Consider the following 14385-nt stretch of genomic DNA (forward strand, 5'->3'; position numbering starts at 1 on the left):
TCACTCTCTCACTTTGTAGCTTTTTAAACGCGTTTGAATCATGTAGTAGAAAAGCGGCGACTTGCATGTAGCAATATCCCAAGACCTGAGGCTCGCAAAACACCTCACACGAGGCCGCACTTGTGGGCAACATGTCGCATGCCTTCAGTCAGCTTTGGTTCCGCGGCAACCTACACCTTCTTGCAGTACATTATCGGAAGCAAAACGCCAACGGCATCCTCTTATGAAACCAGGGCTCCGTTGGCAACTGCCTACAGCACCGGCGCCATAGGGCGCCATCCTGAACGTATCCAGCGTTCTGGTCCCGCTCTTGCCCGTGCTGCCTGCGTACAATCCTGCCGACGTTTTATCCGGCAATGCCCACTTCATATATTTAGCCCCCTCCTTGTGCTTGCCCGCGCATCAGCTTCCACAGATGCAACGCGCTGCAACAGGAAAGCCGAGCGCATGGCCCGCTCACCCAGGGCCCCGCTGGCAAAGTGGCCGCCAGCGCCCGTCTCCGTCAGCAGCAGCACACCGGTCAGCCTGATTGAATCTACGACCTCACGGCCTTCCCCCTCAACTCCCCCTTCAAACCGCACACAACCCCCGCCGACTGCAGCGCTCTCTATCGCCGGTCCACACTTACAACCCATAGCAAGTACTCCTGCATCCGCCTCCTCCTCTGTCTCCCGCGGCCCGTGCTCGTCAAGCGCCATCCTTCCCCTCAGCTCGCTTCGCAGCCTCGCCACGAACTTGGCCGGGCCCCAGTACGGCACTCGGCTGTCGTGCAGCGCGCATGTCAGCAGCAGCGCCGGGGCCGGGGGGCTAGCGGCAGCTAGGGCCGCCACGTGCTCGTACGGCGAGTAGGAGCGGATGTAGGCGTAGTCGGCCTGAGGGCGTGCCGGCGTGGGGTGGAGGATGGGGAGCATGGGGGAGGGAAGCGTTAAAGACCCAAAGGAAGGGCAGAGAGGGGTCACAACTGCGCCTGCTGCGGTTGCGGTGCACAATCAGTCACCCACACCTTCACAGGTTCCAATCGTAACAGCCTGGTCGAGTCGATTAACCTGCCCTCCTTCCCCTCCTTGTGCCCTCACCTGGCATTTCTCCGGGTCTCCCCACTCGGGTCGCTCCTGTGCCGTGAGCCTCAGCCGCGAGTCGCACATGGCTCCCAGCACGTCCAGGAACGGCACGTCCAACACCGCAGCCGAGAACAGAGCCCCCGGGGCAGGCGAAGGGAGAGGGGGAGGGGGAGGCGGAATGGGAGAAGGTGAAGCATGAGGGGGAGGGGGAGAGCCCGTCCCGGGTGGTGGTCGGTGGTGGACGCCGCAGAGCGCCATGCCCGCCGCCAGGCCGCCTGTGCGGTGCAGAAGAGGGAGCGTGACATAATTCCAAGCTTGGCATGATGGTAGAAAGGCCTGTTGGAAAGCGTGCCCGCACTGGTTCGCCACGCCCCAGAACTACGGCGCGCCCCGTGCCCCTACCCAGTGTTAATACCCGCGCACTGGGTGCCGAACAAACCATCATTAGATTCATTACCACCCTGCCTCTCGCGCACCTGCGGACCGGCCCCAAACCGCCATCTTCCCAGCTCGGGAGTAGCCGCCAGCCACCAGTGCGCCTGCTACTGCCGCCAGGTCCGCCGCGCTGTTGACCTTGCACCGCCGCTTGCCGGCCCGGTGCCAGGCCGCGCCCAGCTCCCCACCGCCCCGCACGTGCGCGATGACCAGCAGACACGGCTGACGGCGGGTGTCGGCACTGTCTCCGCCACCGCCACCGCCACCGGCACCGCTGCCGCCTCCGCTGCCACCTCCGCCACCGCCACCGCCACTGCTGCCGCCACCGCCACCGCTGCCGCCACCGCCACCGCTGCCGCCTCCGCCGCTACTGCTGCTGCTGCTGGGCTCTGTTCGGGCACCCAATTCTTGCTGAGCTGCGCTTCCGCTGCCGTGATTGTCACAGGTACCGCCAGCTGCACAGCTGTCGCCCGATTGGCTTACACCGACGCCCACACTGACGCCGTCCAGAATGGCGAGGTCCGCGGGATTGAAGTCCGGAAGCAGCTTCCTGCAGCCAATAACCCGCGACCCAGGTCGGGGGGGGGGGTACACGCCTCATGCTCATCTATGTGGGTCAGCTAGCCCTGGCCGCTCGTCCTTACCAAGTTGCCGCACGTCCCCAACCGGGCGTGCCCTGCCCGCATCCGCCCCACCTGCCCGTACCCGCCCCATCCACCCACCTGCCGTACGCTCCGTACACCTGCACCACTGCCGGCAGCGGGCGGCCGGTGGCGGGCGGCCAGGCGTCGGCGCGGCAGGCCAGGCTGGCAGGCACACGCGTGCCGTCGGCGGGGTTGGTCGCCCACAGCGTGGCGCTGAGGTAGGCGCCCGGGGCAAAACCACCCGCCACCTCCTCCACCTGATGGGGTTTTGGTTGGTTGGAATTGGGGAGTAGGGTTGGGGTTACATTCATTATCAGTTATGGAAGTGGAATAGGCTTTGGAGTGACAAGGGCAGCAGCAGGCACCGCGATGGCAAATTCGATGGCGCTCAGCCACAGGTATGGTAGGGTTGACGCCACCTGCTTGGGGCCTCCAGTCTACCATTTTACCACGCACCCGCACCCCGACACAGACACAGCGGCACGCTGGTCATCCCTGCCAGGTGACAGCGTCAGCGTCCCACCGCACTGCACACAGTCCTGCATGTCTCCCTTGCTTTTGCTCCCCCGGACCCACCTGCCGGCGCCACGCCACCCGCCTCTCCAGGTCCAGGTCCACGGTGGTTGTGGGCGTGGTCAGACTGCTGTACGACAACCGCACGTACGGCAGACGCACGTGCGGCTGCCGTACATCGACACGGGGGTGGGGTTGGCGGGCGGGTGGTTGGACGCTGGGGTGGGGAGGGGGGTGGCGGGCGGGTGGTGGGGTGTGTGGGAGGGGGCGGGGCAGGCGGCACGCAGTCCACACGCCGTGCTGCAGCACCAGTGAGGACACGGCACCCAGGCAGCAGGCGTGGCACGTGGCCCCGGGGTCTGGGTTTGGGGCGGAGGCGGGGCCATCGGTGGTATGGCATGTGGTTGCTGGGTTGGAATCAAAGCCGCATGCTGCTGCTCCGGGTGGCGACGGGCAGGCAGCCGGCATACACGGTGAAGCGCCATGGCCCGGTGCAGCGGCAGGGGACGCGGCAGTGGCGCCGCCTCCGCCAGCTGACGGCGACGCCTGCTCCCCGCCACCGCCGCCAGTACAAGTGTCGGGGCCGCTGTTGTTCCTGGTGCTGGTGCCGCCAGCCACCTCATCGCCAGGCAAGTACGTCCACAGAAGCGGCAGCGGCGGCGACACGCAGGGCGGCTCATCTTCCTCCTCTTCCGTCTCCATCCCCTCGCCCTCCTCCGACTCGGCTAGTCCGCTACTGCTGCTGCTGCGACTGCCCACTCCTGCCTCCTGAGCAATCCGCCCTTTCTGCTGCTCCGCCATTGCCGCCGCACGTGCCGCCTCCACCCGCTGCCGCACGTCACTGACGTCGTACACACGCACTGCCGCCTGCATGTTCGACAGCGTGTGTACGACAAGGTAGCGGCGCACATGATTGCGAGGACTGCAGCTGCTTCGGCTGCTGCTGACGCCGCCCACACCAGTGCTACAGCCCTGCTGCTGCTGTTGCCCCTCCTCCTCCTCGTCCTCGTCCTCCTCCGGCTGCCCCCGCTGCTGCGCCTCCTCCCACTCCACCACCACCAAGTCCACCACCTGCCGCCCGGGACTCCCCGGCAGTAGCACCTGGAGGGAACGGAGCGGGGCACGCGGGCTGGAAGCGTCAAAAGCTGCGCGTGCAGCTTGAATTGACCCCAGTGGAAGCAACTCTCACTGCGCCCAACACGGCACACGGTGCCGCCCGCCCACCCTTGGAACACCCACCACTCGGCTGCGCAGGTCTCCCCCAGTGACGGCGCATACGTGTCCGTCCGGGTACGTGTCCGTGTCCATCAACACCGCAAATGTGGCCGCCTCGGCAGTAACAGCACCGGCAGTAGCAGCACCGGCAGTAGCAGCACCGGCAGTAGCAGCACCGGCAGTAGCAGCATGGGCGCCGTTGCTACTGCTACTGCTACTGCTACTGGCACTGCTGCCTCCGCTTCCGCCGCCATACATGTAGTCCGCTCTTAGCACGTCGCACTCGTCTGACGCGGGCGCCACAACAGCCCAGCAGCAGTTCGGCAGGCGGTGCGGTTGGCTGCTAGCGTCGGACTGAGGCGAGCCCAGGCTGAGTCCAGCTGGCAGCTGCAGCTGCTGTTGCGGTTGCGGTTGTGGCTGCGGTTGTGGCTGTGGCTGCGGCTGCTGCGCAGCCTGTACTGACTCGGTCTCTGATGAGGGCTGGCGCGCGTGCGGCAGAGGGTGCTCCTGCTGCATGGCTAGTAGGGTGCGGCCACCCTGTGTGGTGGGGGCGGCGGGTATGGGGCAAACATCGTACTGGACACTACGCCGTACCCCTCGGCTTCATCCCGCCCAGCCCCGCGCCTGATGCCTGTCCGCCCCCGCCACGCCCTCCTGCCCCGATGCCTCGATCACCCCCCGTCTTGGTTTCATTGGGATTGCAACAACCGCTACTCCTCCAGCCTTGCTCACCGGCCCCTTGCGCCCCACCAGCAGCCACCCGCCGCAGGAGGTGTGCCCCGCCAGCTCCAACGAGCTGCCGGGCTGAGAGTCCTGTTGCGTGGTCGTGTGGTTGTGTGTCAACAAGGATGAGCGAGAGCGAGAGCCTTAGGGCCCCTTCCCCCTGGGTGACACAACAACGGCGTCGTACACAAGGCATGGCAAAGAGATACCAGTACACAGCCCGGAACGCACCTCCAACAAGACTTGCACGGCAGCCCCGGCCCCGATGCTGCCGCCTCCTGCTGCCGCCGCCCCCGACTCCGGCTGCGGCTCCCCCCTGGTCGTCCTTGTCTCCGGCTCCAGCTGCGGCTTCTCTGTTAGCCCCATGATCTGCTCCGGCTGCGGCTCCTCTGTTTCCCCCGCCCCCACCCGCGGCTCCTGTGTCCCTCCACGCAGATCCGGGCCTAGGTCCAGTTGAACCAGCTGGTAGGCCTCGTGGGTGCGCCGGGTCTGTCAGGAGCAGGAGAGGAGGGAGGTCCGGGACTTGTTCATTCACTCGTCCAACCCCAAAAAACAGCAACCGAGAATAACCAGAACCAGAAGGATAGGGAAGGCATTGTTGCGCATGCCAGGAAGCGCCTGCTGTTCTGCCTTCGCCTTAGGTCTCACCAGCCTCAGCGCCAGCACAGTCCGGCCGTCCGCACTCCATTCCACCGCCGGCCCACAGCCACGCAGCAGCAGCCGCGGCCGCGGCCCGCCGCCTGTATTGCCGCTGCTACTGCCACCGCTTCCGCGGCCCCCAATGCTACTGCCGCCGCCACCTCCACTGTTGCCACTGCCGCTGCTACTGCGACTGCCTACGCGCTGCAGGTACAGGCTGTACTGCTCGTCCCCCAGGACGTCCAGTGTGAAGGCCACGTGGGTGCCGTCGGGGGAGGGCTGTGGCGTGCATGTATGCGATGGAAGATGTTAGGGGACATAGGAGGACACGGCAGCATGGTCGCGAGGGCGCGAGGGGGCGAGGGCAGGCGGAGCGGCAAGTAATCAACGGGCATCAGCTGGCAGCCTCGTGTGCATGCGGTCGGCAGGCACGTGACCGCGTCAATGCACCCGCACGCACCTTGACGCAACCAACATCGCAGTAGCTACTGCCGCGGCGGCCTCCACCACCGGTGCTACTGCTACTGCTGCTGCTGGTACTGGTGGTGCTGCTGGTGCTGCTCCCAGCACTGCCGCGCTCCTCGCTGCCGCTGCCACCAGAGCGGCTGGCGGCCCCCTCCTCCGGCCCTGCCTCCTCCCGTGCCCCCTCCTCCCCCGCCTGCGCCCCTGCCTCCCAGTCTGCCCCCGCCGCCACCTCTGCCGCCAGCCGGTTCAGGTCCAGAACCACCTCGCCCTCAGCCGCAGCCACAACCTCAGCAGCGCCCTCAGCCGGGGCCGCAGCCAGGGGCCCGTACGCCAGGGGTCCGGCACTGCCACCTTTGGTGGGCGAGCACAAGGCGGGTGGGAGCAAGGGCCAAAGCCTCAGGCAGTGCCCCGTCATCTTGCACCTCTGGGGCCGGGGGCAGCTGTCGGTCAGCAACCTCCTGCCGCCTGCAGTGGACACGCCCACACGTACCCAGCCCTCGCCTACAGCTGACGCCCGCAGCCTGCATCCCCAATGGTGCCCACGCCCTCGCCCGGACACCTGCACCCACCCGCATCATGTGGTGCCGCCGCCGGCAGAGGCACCCTCCAGCGCCGGTGCACCCAGTGCCGCTGCCTCGGCCCCCTAGTGGTGCCGTACCAGTACCAGCACCAGCGCCCATCCCCTCCTGAGCCATCATCACCGCCACTGTCATCGTCACCATCACCGCTGCGGCCTGGCAGCTGGCTGTAGCCGTGACCGCTGCTGCTGCTGCTGCTGCTGCTGCTGCTGCTGCTGCCCGCGGCGCGGGTGGCACTGGCAGTGAAGACGACGGGTCCCGGCACGGGCGGCGTGTGCTCCGTGGGCGGCACCCGGGCGGTCATGGCCTCTAGCAGCTCTGACTGGGTCTGTTGTGTTGAAAGAGCACAGTAGAAACGACAAGCCCGGGCCGCTAAACGGTTATGTGTGTATGTGCATAGGGGCATGTGGAGGCCAAAGGGGTTGGTGCGTGTGCTGGGCATCGGAGTCCACGGGGCCCCCCACGCACGCCAGCGGGCATGGTGGCATCTGGCATGGCGGCACGCTCTGCCGGGGCATGGCCATTCCACACGCGGAGTTCCCAGCTCCCCCCCCTCATACGGTACACATACACATACACACACACCTGCTGGTATCCCGCCAGCACGGCTCGGGCGTAGTCGTTCTCCCGCCTCAGGTACGACAGCACTTCGGGGTCCCGTGCCTCGTCATCGCGCAGCCTGTCTCGAGAGTGGCGAGGAGGAGGAGGAGGAGAGAACTCGAGGGAACGGGAGAGGGATAACGCAGAATTGGAAAGGAGACCGCGTGCCGTTTTGGTAGAGTGCATGGGCTACAAAGGATTAGTTTGGTAGCTCCGTTCGCGAGATTGTATGCATGTGTTGGTATGCATGTGTGGGTGTGCAAGGGGGGCTGTGTGTGTATGTGCAGGGCCGCGTGCACCCTGTGTTGGACCCTGGCGGTGTGGCTGGGGCAGTGAGGCCGCTCCCAATGACATTGCTGACGTATATGGTGTGTAGGAGCGAGTGTAGCGCGCATAGGCACGTGGACATGACATGGGGAGACAGACGCGTGGACGGCAGCAGTTCTGTGTTTTGGGGCTGGCCGCCGTGTTTCTTGGGGCTGGCCCACCCAAGATCAACGCCATGATCAACGCAGCGCGCAGACGCCCATAGAAGAGCCAGGAATGAAAAAATGCGCAGATACTGTAGTTACCCACCAGTGGTAGGGGTCGATGCGGGTAGAACCATCGGGAGCTGTGAGCAGGTGCGGGCGTGCTGGCGGGGGTGAAGGCGGCCGAGGGCGCCTGACCGGTGTCTGGTTGCATTGCGCGGAGGTCCCGCCCAGCGGCTGATCCTTGCCCAGAACACTCATTGGGTTGGTCACAACGCAAAGTATTTCATGGTGTTGTGGGCAAGCCTTAAGTCACGTAAAACGTGAAGAAAGCTCTTTGGCCTCGGTTTGAGATGTGTCGGTGAGACACGTAGTACAACCGTCTCCTTTGACAAAACTGATAAGCTTGACTATCTGGGGGCGTCGATGCAGGCCTTAAAACACGATCATGGCCTTTCGGTCTGGTTTGCTCCTCGACCTCCAGTATGAATAGCTACAGTAATTGGCATTATTTGCATGTATCTGTGCAGGCTTTGCAGGCGACAGCTTTGCCGCCAGCAGAGAAAACCTAGAGCCGATTCCGCATCGGAAACAGCATCCTTATTGTTGCGAGGCCGCTTTAAGCTCATCTTATCTCCTTATTTAACGCTTTCTGCATCGAGTTACTCAGGGACATTGCATCGCGAGCGCGCAGTGTGAGACCGGACAGTCGCGACAAGGGCTTTGGCGAGCGTCGTTCTAGGCCGCTCCACTTGCACCAATCTTGCAGAGGTTGTCGAGGCAACTGGTCACACGTTCTGCGCCGACCTTGTGACGCGTAAACCCACCGGCGTGGCGACACGTCCGCGGGCGGGGCCTCGTCGAGGCGACCGCAATTGCGAGGTGAGCGAGGCGCGGCCCCGCGGTGCGCGCACGCCGGCAAATGCCCGTTTGCGAGCTTCAGGTGACATAGCAGAAGAAGGCCTGCACAGCGCTGCGGAGTCCCAGCCTGAGTCTCCGGCTCCGGCGTAGCGCCGGTTGCTTCGCGCTTGCTCCCTTCCCCCGCCCCCTGTGATACCATCTGCTATCACTGAACACCCCGCATTGGCAACTCCCGAAGTACCGCCACCCAACGCACCTGCCTCAACAGGTTTGTCATCCAAGGCGCTGGGCTTGCCACCTGCCGGCACTGCTCCGATTCCAGCTTCGCATCCAACTCAGATCTTCCCTCTCACCTGCATTACTTCTCGGCCCACTACCTTAGTACAAACCCGGATCTTCTAGCACTTCCCGGCAGCGGAAGAATGGCCTCCACAAGCGCCACCTCCACCGCCGCCACCGCCTCCACCGCCTCCATCCCCGCCTCCTCCTGCCCGCCGCCCGACTACGACACGGCACTTGCCGTACGGCGGCGGCACTACGGCCCCAACACCTCGCTGTCGTACGAGCGGCCCATCATGTTCGTACGGGGGGCGGGCGCCTACCTGTACGACCAGGAGGGGGTGTCGTACCTGGACTGTGTCAACAACGTGTCACACCTGGGGCACGGCCACGCGGAGGTAAGATGGCCGGGGGTTGAGGGGCATCGCGATAGAGGATTCTGGGGGCATGACTGATCCGTGATCGATTGATGGCAGCTGGAAGCGACAGGAACAGGGACGAGGACGCTGGGACGCTGGGAGAAGGCCCTCTCCAATGCCATACGCCGGCGGGAATAGGAAGACCGTCGGAACAAATCACAATCCCGCCCCTCGACCCATCGCTCACCTCCCTTCACCTCATCCCTTCACCTCCTCCCTCACCCTTTCACCCACGCCGCCTCCCAGGTGGCGGCCGCCGTGTCCGCCCAGCTCCACACGCTCAACACCAACTCGCGCTACCTGCACCCGCAGCTGCCCGCCTACAGCCGCCAGCTGCTGCACACACTCAACAACAGCACAGCAGCAGCCTGTGCTAGCTGCGGTGGCGGGGGCTGCTGCGGAGGCGGCAGTAGCTGTGGCAGTGGCAGTAGCGCCTGCGGATGCAGCAGAAGCAGCAGCGGCGGCGGCTGCTGTGCCGGCTCCAGCACTAGCAGTAGCAGTAGCAGACAGGGCTCCGGCGCGGCAGTAGCTCCAGCCGGGGCCGCAGCACCAACACCAGCACCAGTACCGGCCGGCTACCCCGCCTCTGCGTCTGCACCTTTTGCTGCTACTGCCGCTCCCGCAGCTACTGCCGCCGCTGCCGCTGCTGCCGCCCCCCTGGAGGTGCTGTACCTGGTGTGCAGCGGCAGTGAGGCCAACGACCTGGCGCTGAGGGTCATTGCGGCGGCGCGGCCGGGAGCGACACACATGGCGGTGGTGAGCACCGTACTGGCCGGGAGTGTGTGTGTGTGTGTGTGTGTGTGTGTGTAGATACCAGCCCAAGCTAAACCAAACCATGGGGGGGGCGATTGGCGGGTGTTACATTCATGTACGGAAATAAGGAAGGAATAGGTAGGCGGTAGACAAGGGGTGGTGAGCAGGGGGGAGCGGCGGCAGGTGCATTCGCCGTTCACAGTTCGAAACCAGAGACGCGAGGAAGGGCGGGGATAGTGAGCCGGGGGGTAGTGAGCGGGGCAGGGCTGGGCGGCTGCTGTGTGGGGCTGTAGACCGGGCACCGGGGGCCGGAAAAGGGAAAGCTGCAAGGGGTTGCGCCGGGAGTCTGTTGGCACGGATGCCCAGGCCCTGGACCCTGAGCACATGCCCTCAGCGGCACGGGGTCATCTCCATGCCACCTACGGCCATACCCGACCCTCACCTGCGACACACATACTCCCTGCATCTGCGCTTCTCCTTAATCAATGCATGTATGCTTAATTAATCATGAATGCAACCCTCCTGCATCTTCGTGTGTCTTGCTGCTGGGACGCCATAGTCACTGCCCTCGTGGCCCCATATATATACACACACATGGATGGATTTGATCCGTTTGTTTTGTGTTTAACACAGATGGGCGGCGCCTACCACGGCCACCTCACCTCGCTCATCCCGCTGTCGCCCTACAAGTTCTGGGGGCGGGGCGGCGCCGGCCGGCCGCCACACGTGCACGTGGTGCCCTGCCCCGACCCCTACAGGTGCGTGTGTGCGTGGGTGCGTGTGTGCGTGGGTGTCGGCAGTTCATTCCAATCCCAGAATAAACCATCGCAACCCAGAAGCCGTATAATGCGGAGGAGAGGTTTTTGCGGGGTATGGGGGCGTGTGAGGCGCTTCGGTGGTTTCCTGGGGCGTCTGTTAGAGTGCCAAAGGCAACACAGATCGCTGCCAGTGTGCCACATTGAGAACACACTCCCTCCCTGCGTCTAACCCACATCCTCCTCCCCCGCCTGCTGCAGGGGGGAGCACCTGGACGGGCGGGCGGCGGCGCGGGCGGTGCTGGCGGCGGCGGCGCGGGCGGGCGGGCGGCTGGGCGGCTTCATCGCGGAGAGTGTGCTGTCGTGCGGGGGCCAGGTAGTGCTGCCACCCGGGTACCTGCAGGTGGGGGCGTGACGGGGGGGGGGGCTGGGGGCTGGGGCTGGGGCTGGGGGCTGAAGGTGAGGAGTAGGTGGGTAGCCGTGTTGATGCCCACAGGGTTTGAGTGGAGCAGGTGATTGCTTGCCTGAGCCCAACGAACTGGATGGGGGCGGGGTTAGGTTTCACCGTGTCAGCTTGAGAAACACCTGGAGGTGGTGCAGAAGCGCCGGTGCGGGTTCACGTTTGGGCACCACAGACTCCTGCAACCTGGCATCAAAGCGTGTCTCCTCCGCGCCTCCCCCCGTCTTCTGCCCCTCCTCCTCCTCCTCCCCCCCCTCAGGGCATGTACGAGGTACTGCGGGCGGAGGGCGTCATCGTGGTGGCGGACGAGGTGGGCGTGGGGGAGGGGGGAGGGGAGGAGAGAGAGCGTGTGCGTGTGTGTGGGCGTTTTTATGGTTGTATGCCTGAGCCCAACGTGAAGGGGGAAGAGTTTGTCCACAGCCCCACACAACCGAGACCCAGAACCGACGCCATTGGTTGAGGCGGGCAGCCGGTCCATGGCTTGGGTGCGCGAGGCATCAATGTGTCCCCCCAACTACAGCTCGCTCCGGAATTCACCAAGCCCCCCTCCTGTGCCCTGCATCCCCGTCCCCCCTAAACCCCCAACCCCTTCGCACGCAGGTCCAGTGCGGCTTCGGACGCTGCGGCCGCGCCTTCTGGGGCTTCCAGACGCAGGGGGTGATGCCGGACATTGTGACCATGGGAAAACCGATTGGTGAGGGCTGGGGAGTGGCGGAGGGGAAGAGTTGGGTGGAGGGGAGGGGAGGGGAGGAGAGGAAAGCATGCGAGGACGGAAGAAGGGGAGGAGGGGAAGAAGAGGGGAGAAGGGGCGGCGGGATCTGCACTTGATGACTTACCCCAACCCAACCACCCAACCGCCACACCCCCTATTGCATTGGGTTCGGGTTTAGTTTGGGCTGGAATTTCACCCTCAACACCCACCCACCCCGCCCTCCCTCTCACCCTCAACACCCACCCACCCCGCCAAACCCTGCCACCCCTCTAGGCAACGGCTACCCTCTGGCCGCCCTGGCCACCACCCGCGCCCTGGCCTCCGCCTTCTCCGCCGGCGGCATGGAGTACTTCAACACGTACGGCGGCAGCACGGCGGCGGCGGCGGCGGCGGCGGCGGTGCTGCGGGTGCTGCAGCGGGACAACCTGCAGGCGCACGCACACCGGGTGGGTGTGGGCGCGTGGGAGAGGGCAGTGGGACTAGGTAGGCAGTAGGATCAGGTGGCTGGGTGGGGCGGTAGGAGGCTGGTTGGATGGGTGGGGCGGGTGGGGCGGGTGGGGGGCGTGTCAGCTGGCCGAGGCGCAACTTAACACTAGATGAGTGTTTTACGCCCGATGATGTCTGTGTCTGTGTATGTGGGTGTCGGCGCCATTACCACCACCGCACCGCACCGCCGCACCACCGCCGCCGCCCCCCTCTTTCCCTGTACCACTGCCCAGGTGGGCGAATACCTGATGGCCGCACTCAGGCGGCTGGCGGCGCCCGGCAGCACCGCCTCCACCGCCTCCACCGCCTCCCATGCCTCCGCCTCCCATGCCTCCGCCTCCGCCTCCCCTGCCGCCGCCGCCGCCGCCCCGCTGCCGGGCCACGCGGTGGAGGTGCTGGGTGACGTGCGCGGCATGGGCCTGTTCATTGGCATCGAGGTGAGGCGGTGAGGAGGGTGAGGACTGAGGAGGTCATGCTCTTTTGGGGCGGGGGAAAGTCCCTCCACCAGCCACACGAAGTTGTCCCAAAGTGTACCTGCGCACGTGTGACTGTTAGCCCCCCGCCTGCACGCCGCAGATCGTCCGCGACCGGGCCTCCAAGCGGCATGCGCCCGTCACTGCCAAGTGAGTGGGGGGCGTGGCGCCGGCGCAACCACCACCAGGCACCCGCATGCGCACGTGCCGCCCGTACCTGGTGCCTGTGCCATGCACTGTGCAGCTGGGGGGGCAGTTCGGGCATGCTCCCTTCGGGACCCCAGTGCACATGTTCGTGGCAACCGGCACGCGCGCGGGTCTCCGGGTTCTGTAGCGGCTCGTACCTATCTTTGGGCTCGCGCATGCAATCCCCTCCCCTCCGTCTACCACTTCCTTAACTAGTCATGAATGTGACCCCGCCTCCCGTGCCCTCCTCCCCATCTCCCCCCGCGTCCCCCACTTTTCCCCCAGGTGGCTCAAGGAGCGGCTGCGGTCCCGGCACGCGCTGCTGAGCACTGACGGGCCGTACGACAACGTCATCAAGATAAAGCCGCCACTGGCCTTCGGGCGGCGGCAGGCGGACGAGCTGGTGGAGCGGATGCGGTGGGTGTGGAGGAGGAGGGGGAGCGGGGCACAGTGGCGGGGGGAGGGGCGCTTTCAACATTTGGGACTGGGAGAGGGGTGTTGTCCGCCCTACCCAGGACGCTGGGGGGTCTTGGAGAGCAGCTGGCGTGTCAGTGCATAGACTCTTCGGCAACTGCGTGTAATCGTGATACCGCCATGGTGGAAGTGCTCGAATCTTCGCAAACATCGTTGGGGTCCGTTTGTGGTTAAAGCCAGTCACACTGATGCGCTTTCGCCTCGCCCCGCCCCCCACCGCCCCCCGCCGCCCCCCGCCTCCTGCCGCCCTGCCTTCCCCCCCCCCCTGCCTTCCCCCCTCCCCCACCTGCAGTCAGGTGCTGGCTACCGAGCTGACGGCGGCGGTGCGCTCCCAGCTGGAGGCGGCGGAGGAGGCGCACTGGGCGGCGGTGGGAGCGCCCCTCATGCACACATACCGCAGCAACGAGAAGGAGCTGGGGATGGCGGGGGTGGTGGGGGCGGAGGGGGCACCAGGAGGAGGGGGAGGAGGGGCGGGGGTGCAGCAGCTGGTGTCGAGGCTGTAATGAGGCACGTGTGCTTGTGTGCTTCAAAACAAAATTAAGCCCGCCCAGGTGGCGCCGGATTGATGTGTGCGTGTGTGTGGTGTGGTGTCAGGGGTGAGGGGTGCTTTGTGTGGTGTGATGCGAGTGGGTGGCGAGGATAGGTTTAAGGTAGGGCACCCGGACTAAACTGCAAGCTACGAGAGCGCGGTGATACCGGTAAGCTGATCGGGTGAGGAGATGAGCGGTCCCCAGCGGGGTAGCGCCACTGTGGTGGTGGTGGCGGCGGTTGCGGCGGCTGCGCACCTGAAGCAAGGACTTTGTGTGGTGCCGACGTGCAAACGCAACCTGTTGCAGCCGGTCACCAAATACCGTACGACACATGCGATTGCGGCTCTCACTTATGTGACTCGTAAATTACCGGGCATGTTGTTGCCCGCTCGCTGACCGCTTACCATTTTGCTTTCACAGCTGCGGGGGGCGGGCGTGAAAGCCGTGATGCAACGACATCCCGTATTTGACGATTAAAGTTGTCTTTGCGCGCAAGTATGCGGAAAGCGGTGTGTGTGTGTGTGTGGGGGGGGGGGCAATTGTGCGAAGAGCCGAACTGGGAACCAAGTACGCAGCCTGGGGGAGAGGGACACGGCACGGGGACACAGCATGGTCTGCCCTGCCGCTCATGCAACCTTGTCGCCATCGCGACTA

At 65.3% G+C, this 14385-nt stretch overlaps 2 protein-coding genes across 2 annotated transcripts; one reads left to right on the forward strand and one right to left on the reverse strand.

Annotated features, from left to right (window-relative positions):
* Positions 1-16: 16 nt before the first annotated feature.
* On the reverse strand, positions 17-7672 carry CHLRE_16g650625v5 (uncharacterized protein). Its single transcript, XM_043070789.1, has 14 exons — positions 7450-7672; positions 6859-6952; positions 6265-6601; positions 5691-6046; positions 5240-5509; positions 4823-5080; positions 4601-4681; positions 3893-4405; positions 2939-3754; positions 2717-2821; positions 2219-2397; positions 1538-2046; positions 1077-1336; positions 17-872 (listed from the first exon to the last, which is right to left on the reverse strand). The coding sequence occupies exons 1-14, from the start codon at positions 7602-7604 to the stop codon at positions 366-368; spliced, it is 4440 nt and encodes a 1479-aa protein (XP_042915432.1). The 5' UTR covers positions 7605-7672; the 3' UTR covers positions 17-365.
* Positions 7673-7782: 110 nt separating this feature from the next.
* Positions 7783-14294, forward strand: CHLRE_16g650650v5 (uncharacterized protein). The gene is made up of 12 exons (XM_043070790.1): positions 7783-8225; positions 8473-8881; positions 9149-9658; positions 10289-10413; positions 10672-10813; positions 11130-11180; positions 11471-11564; positions 11856-12028; positions 12302-12505; positions 12645-12691; positions 13013-13144; positions 13494-14294. Exons 2-12 carry the CDS (start codon positions 8627-8629, stop codon positions 13702-13704), a joined length of 1944 nt encoding a protein of 647 aa, XP_042915433.1. The 5' UTR covers positions 7783-8225; positions 8473-8626; the 3' UTR covers positions 13705-14294.
* The last annotated feature ends 91 nt before the right edge of the window (positions 14295-14385 follow it).

This window comes from Chlamydomonas reinhardtii, chromosome 16, assembly GCF_000002595.2.
Source record: "Chlamydomonas reinhardtii strain CC-503 cw92 mt+ chromosome 16, whole genome shotgun sequence".
Lineage (NCBI taxonomy): Eukaryota > Viridiplantae > Chlorophyta > Chlorophyceae > Chlamydomonadales > Chlamydomonadaceae > Chlamydomonas > Chlamydomonas reinhardtii.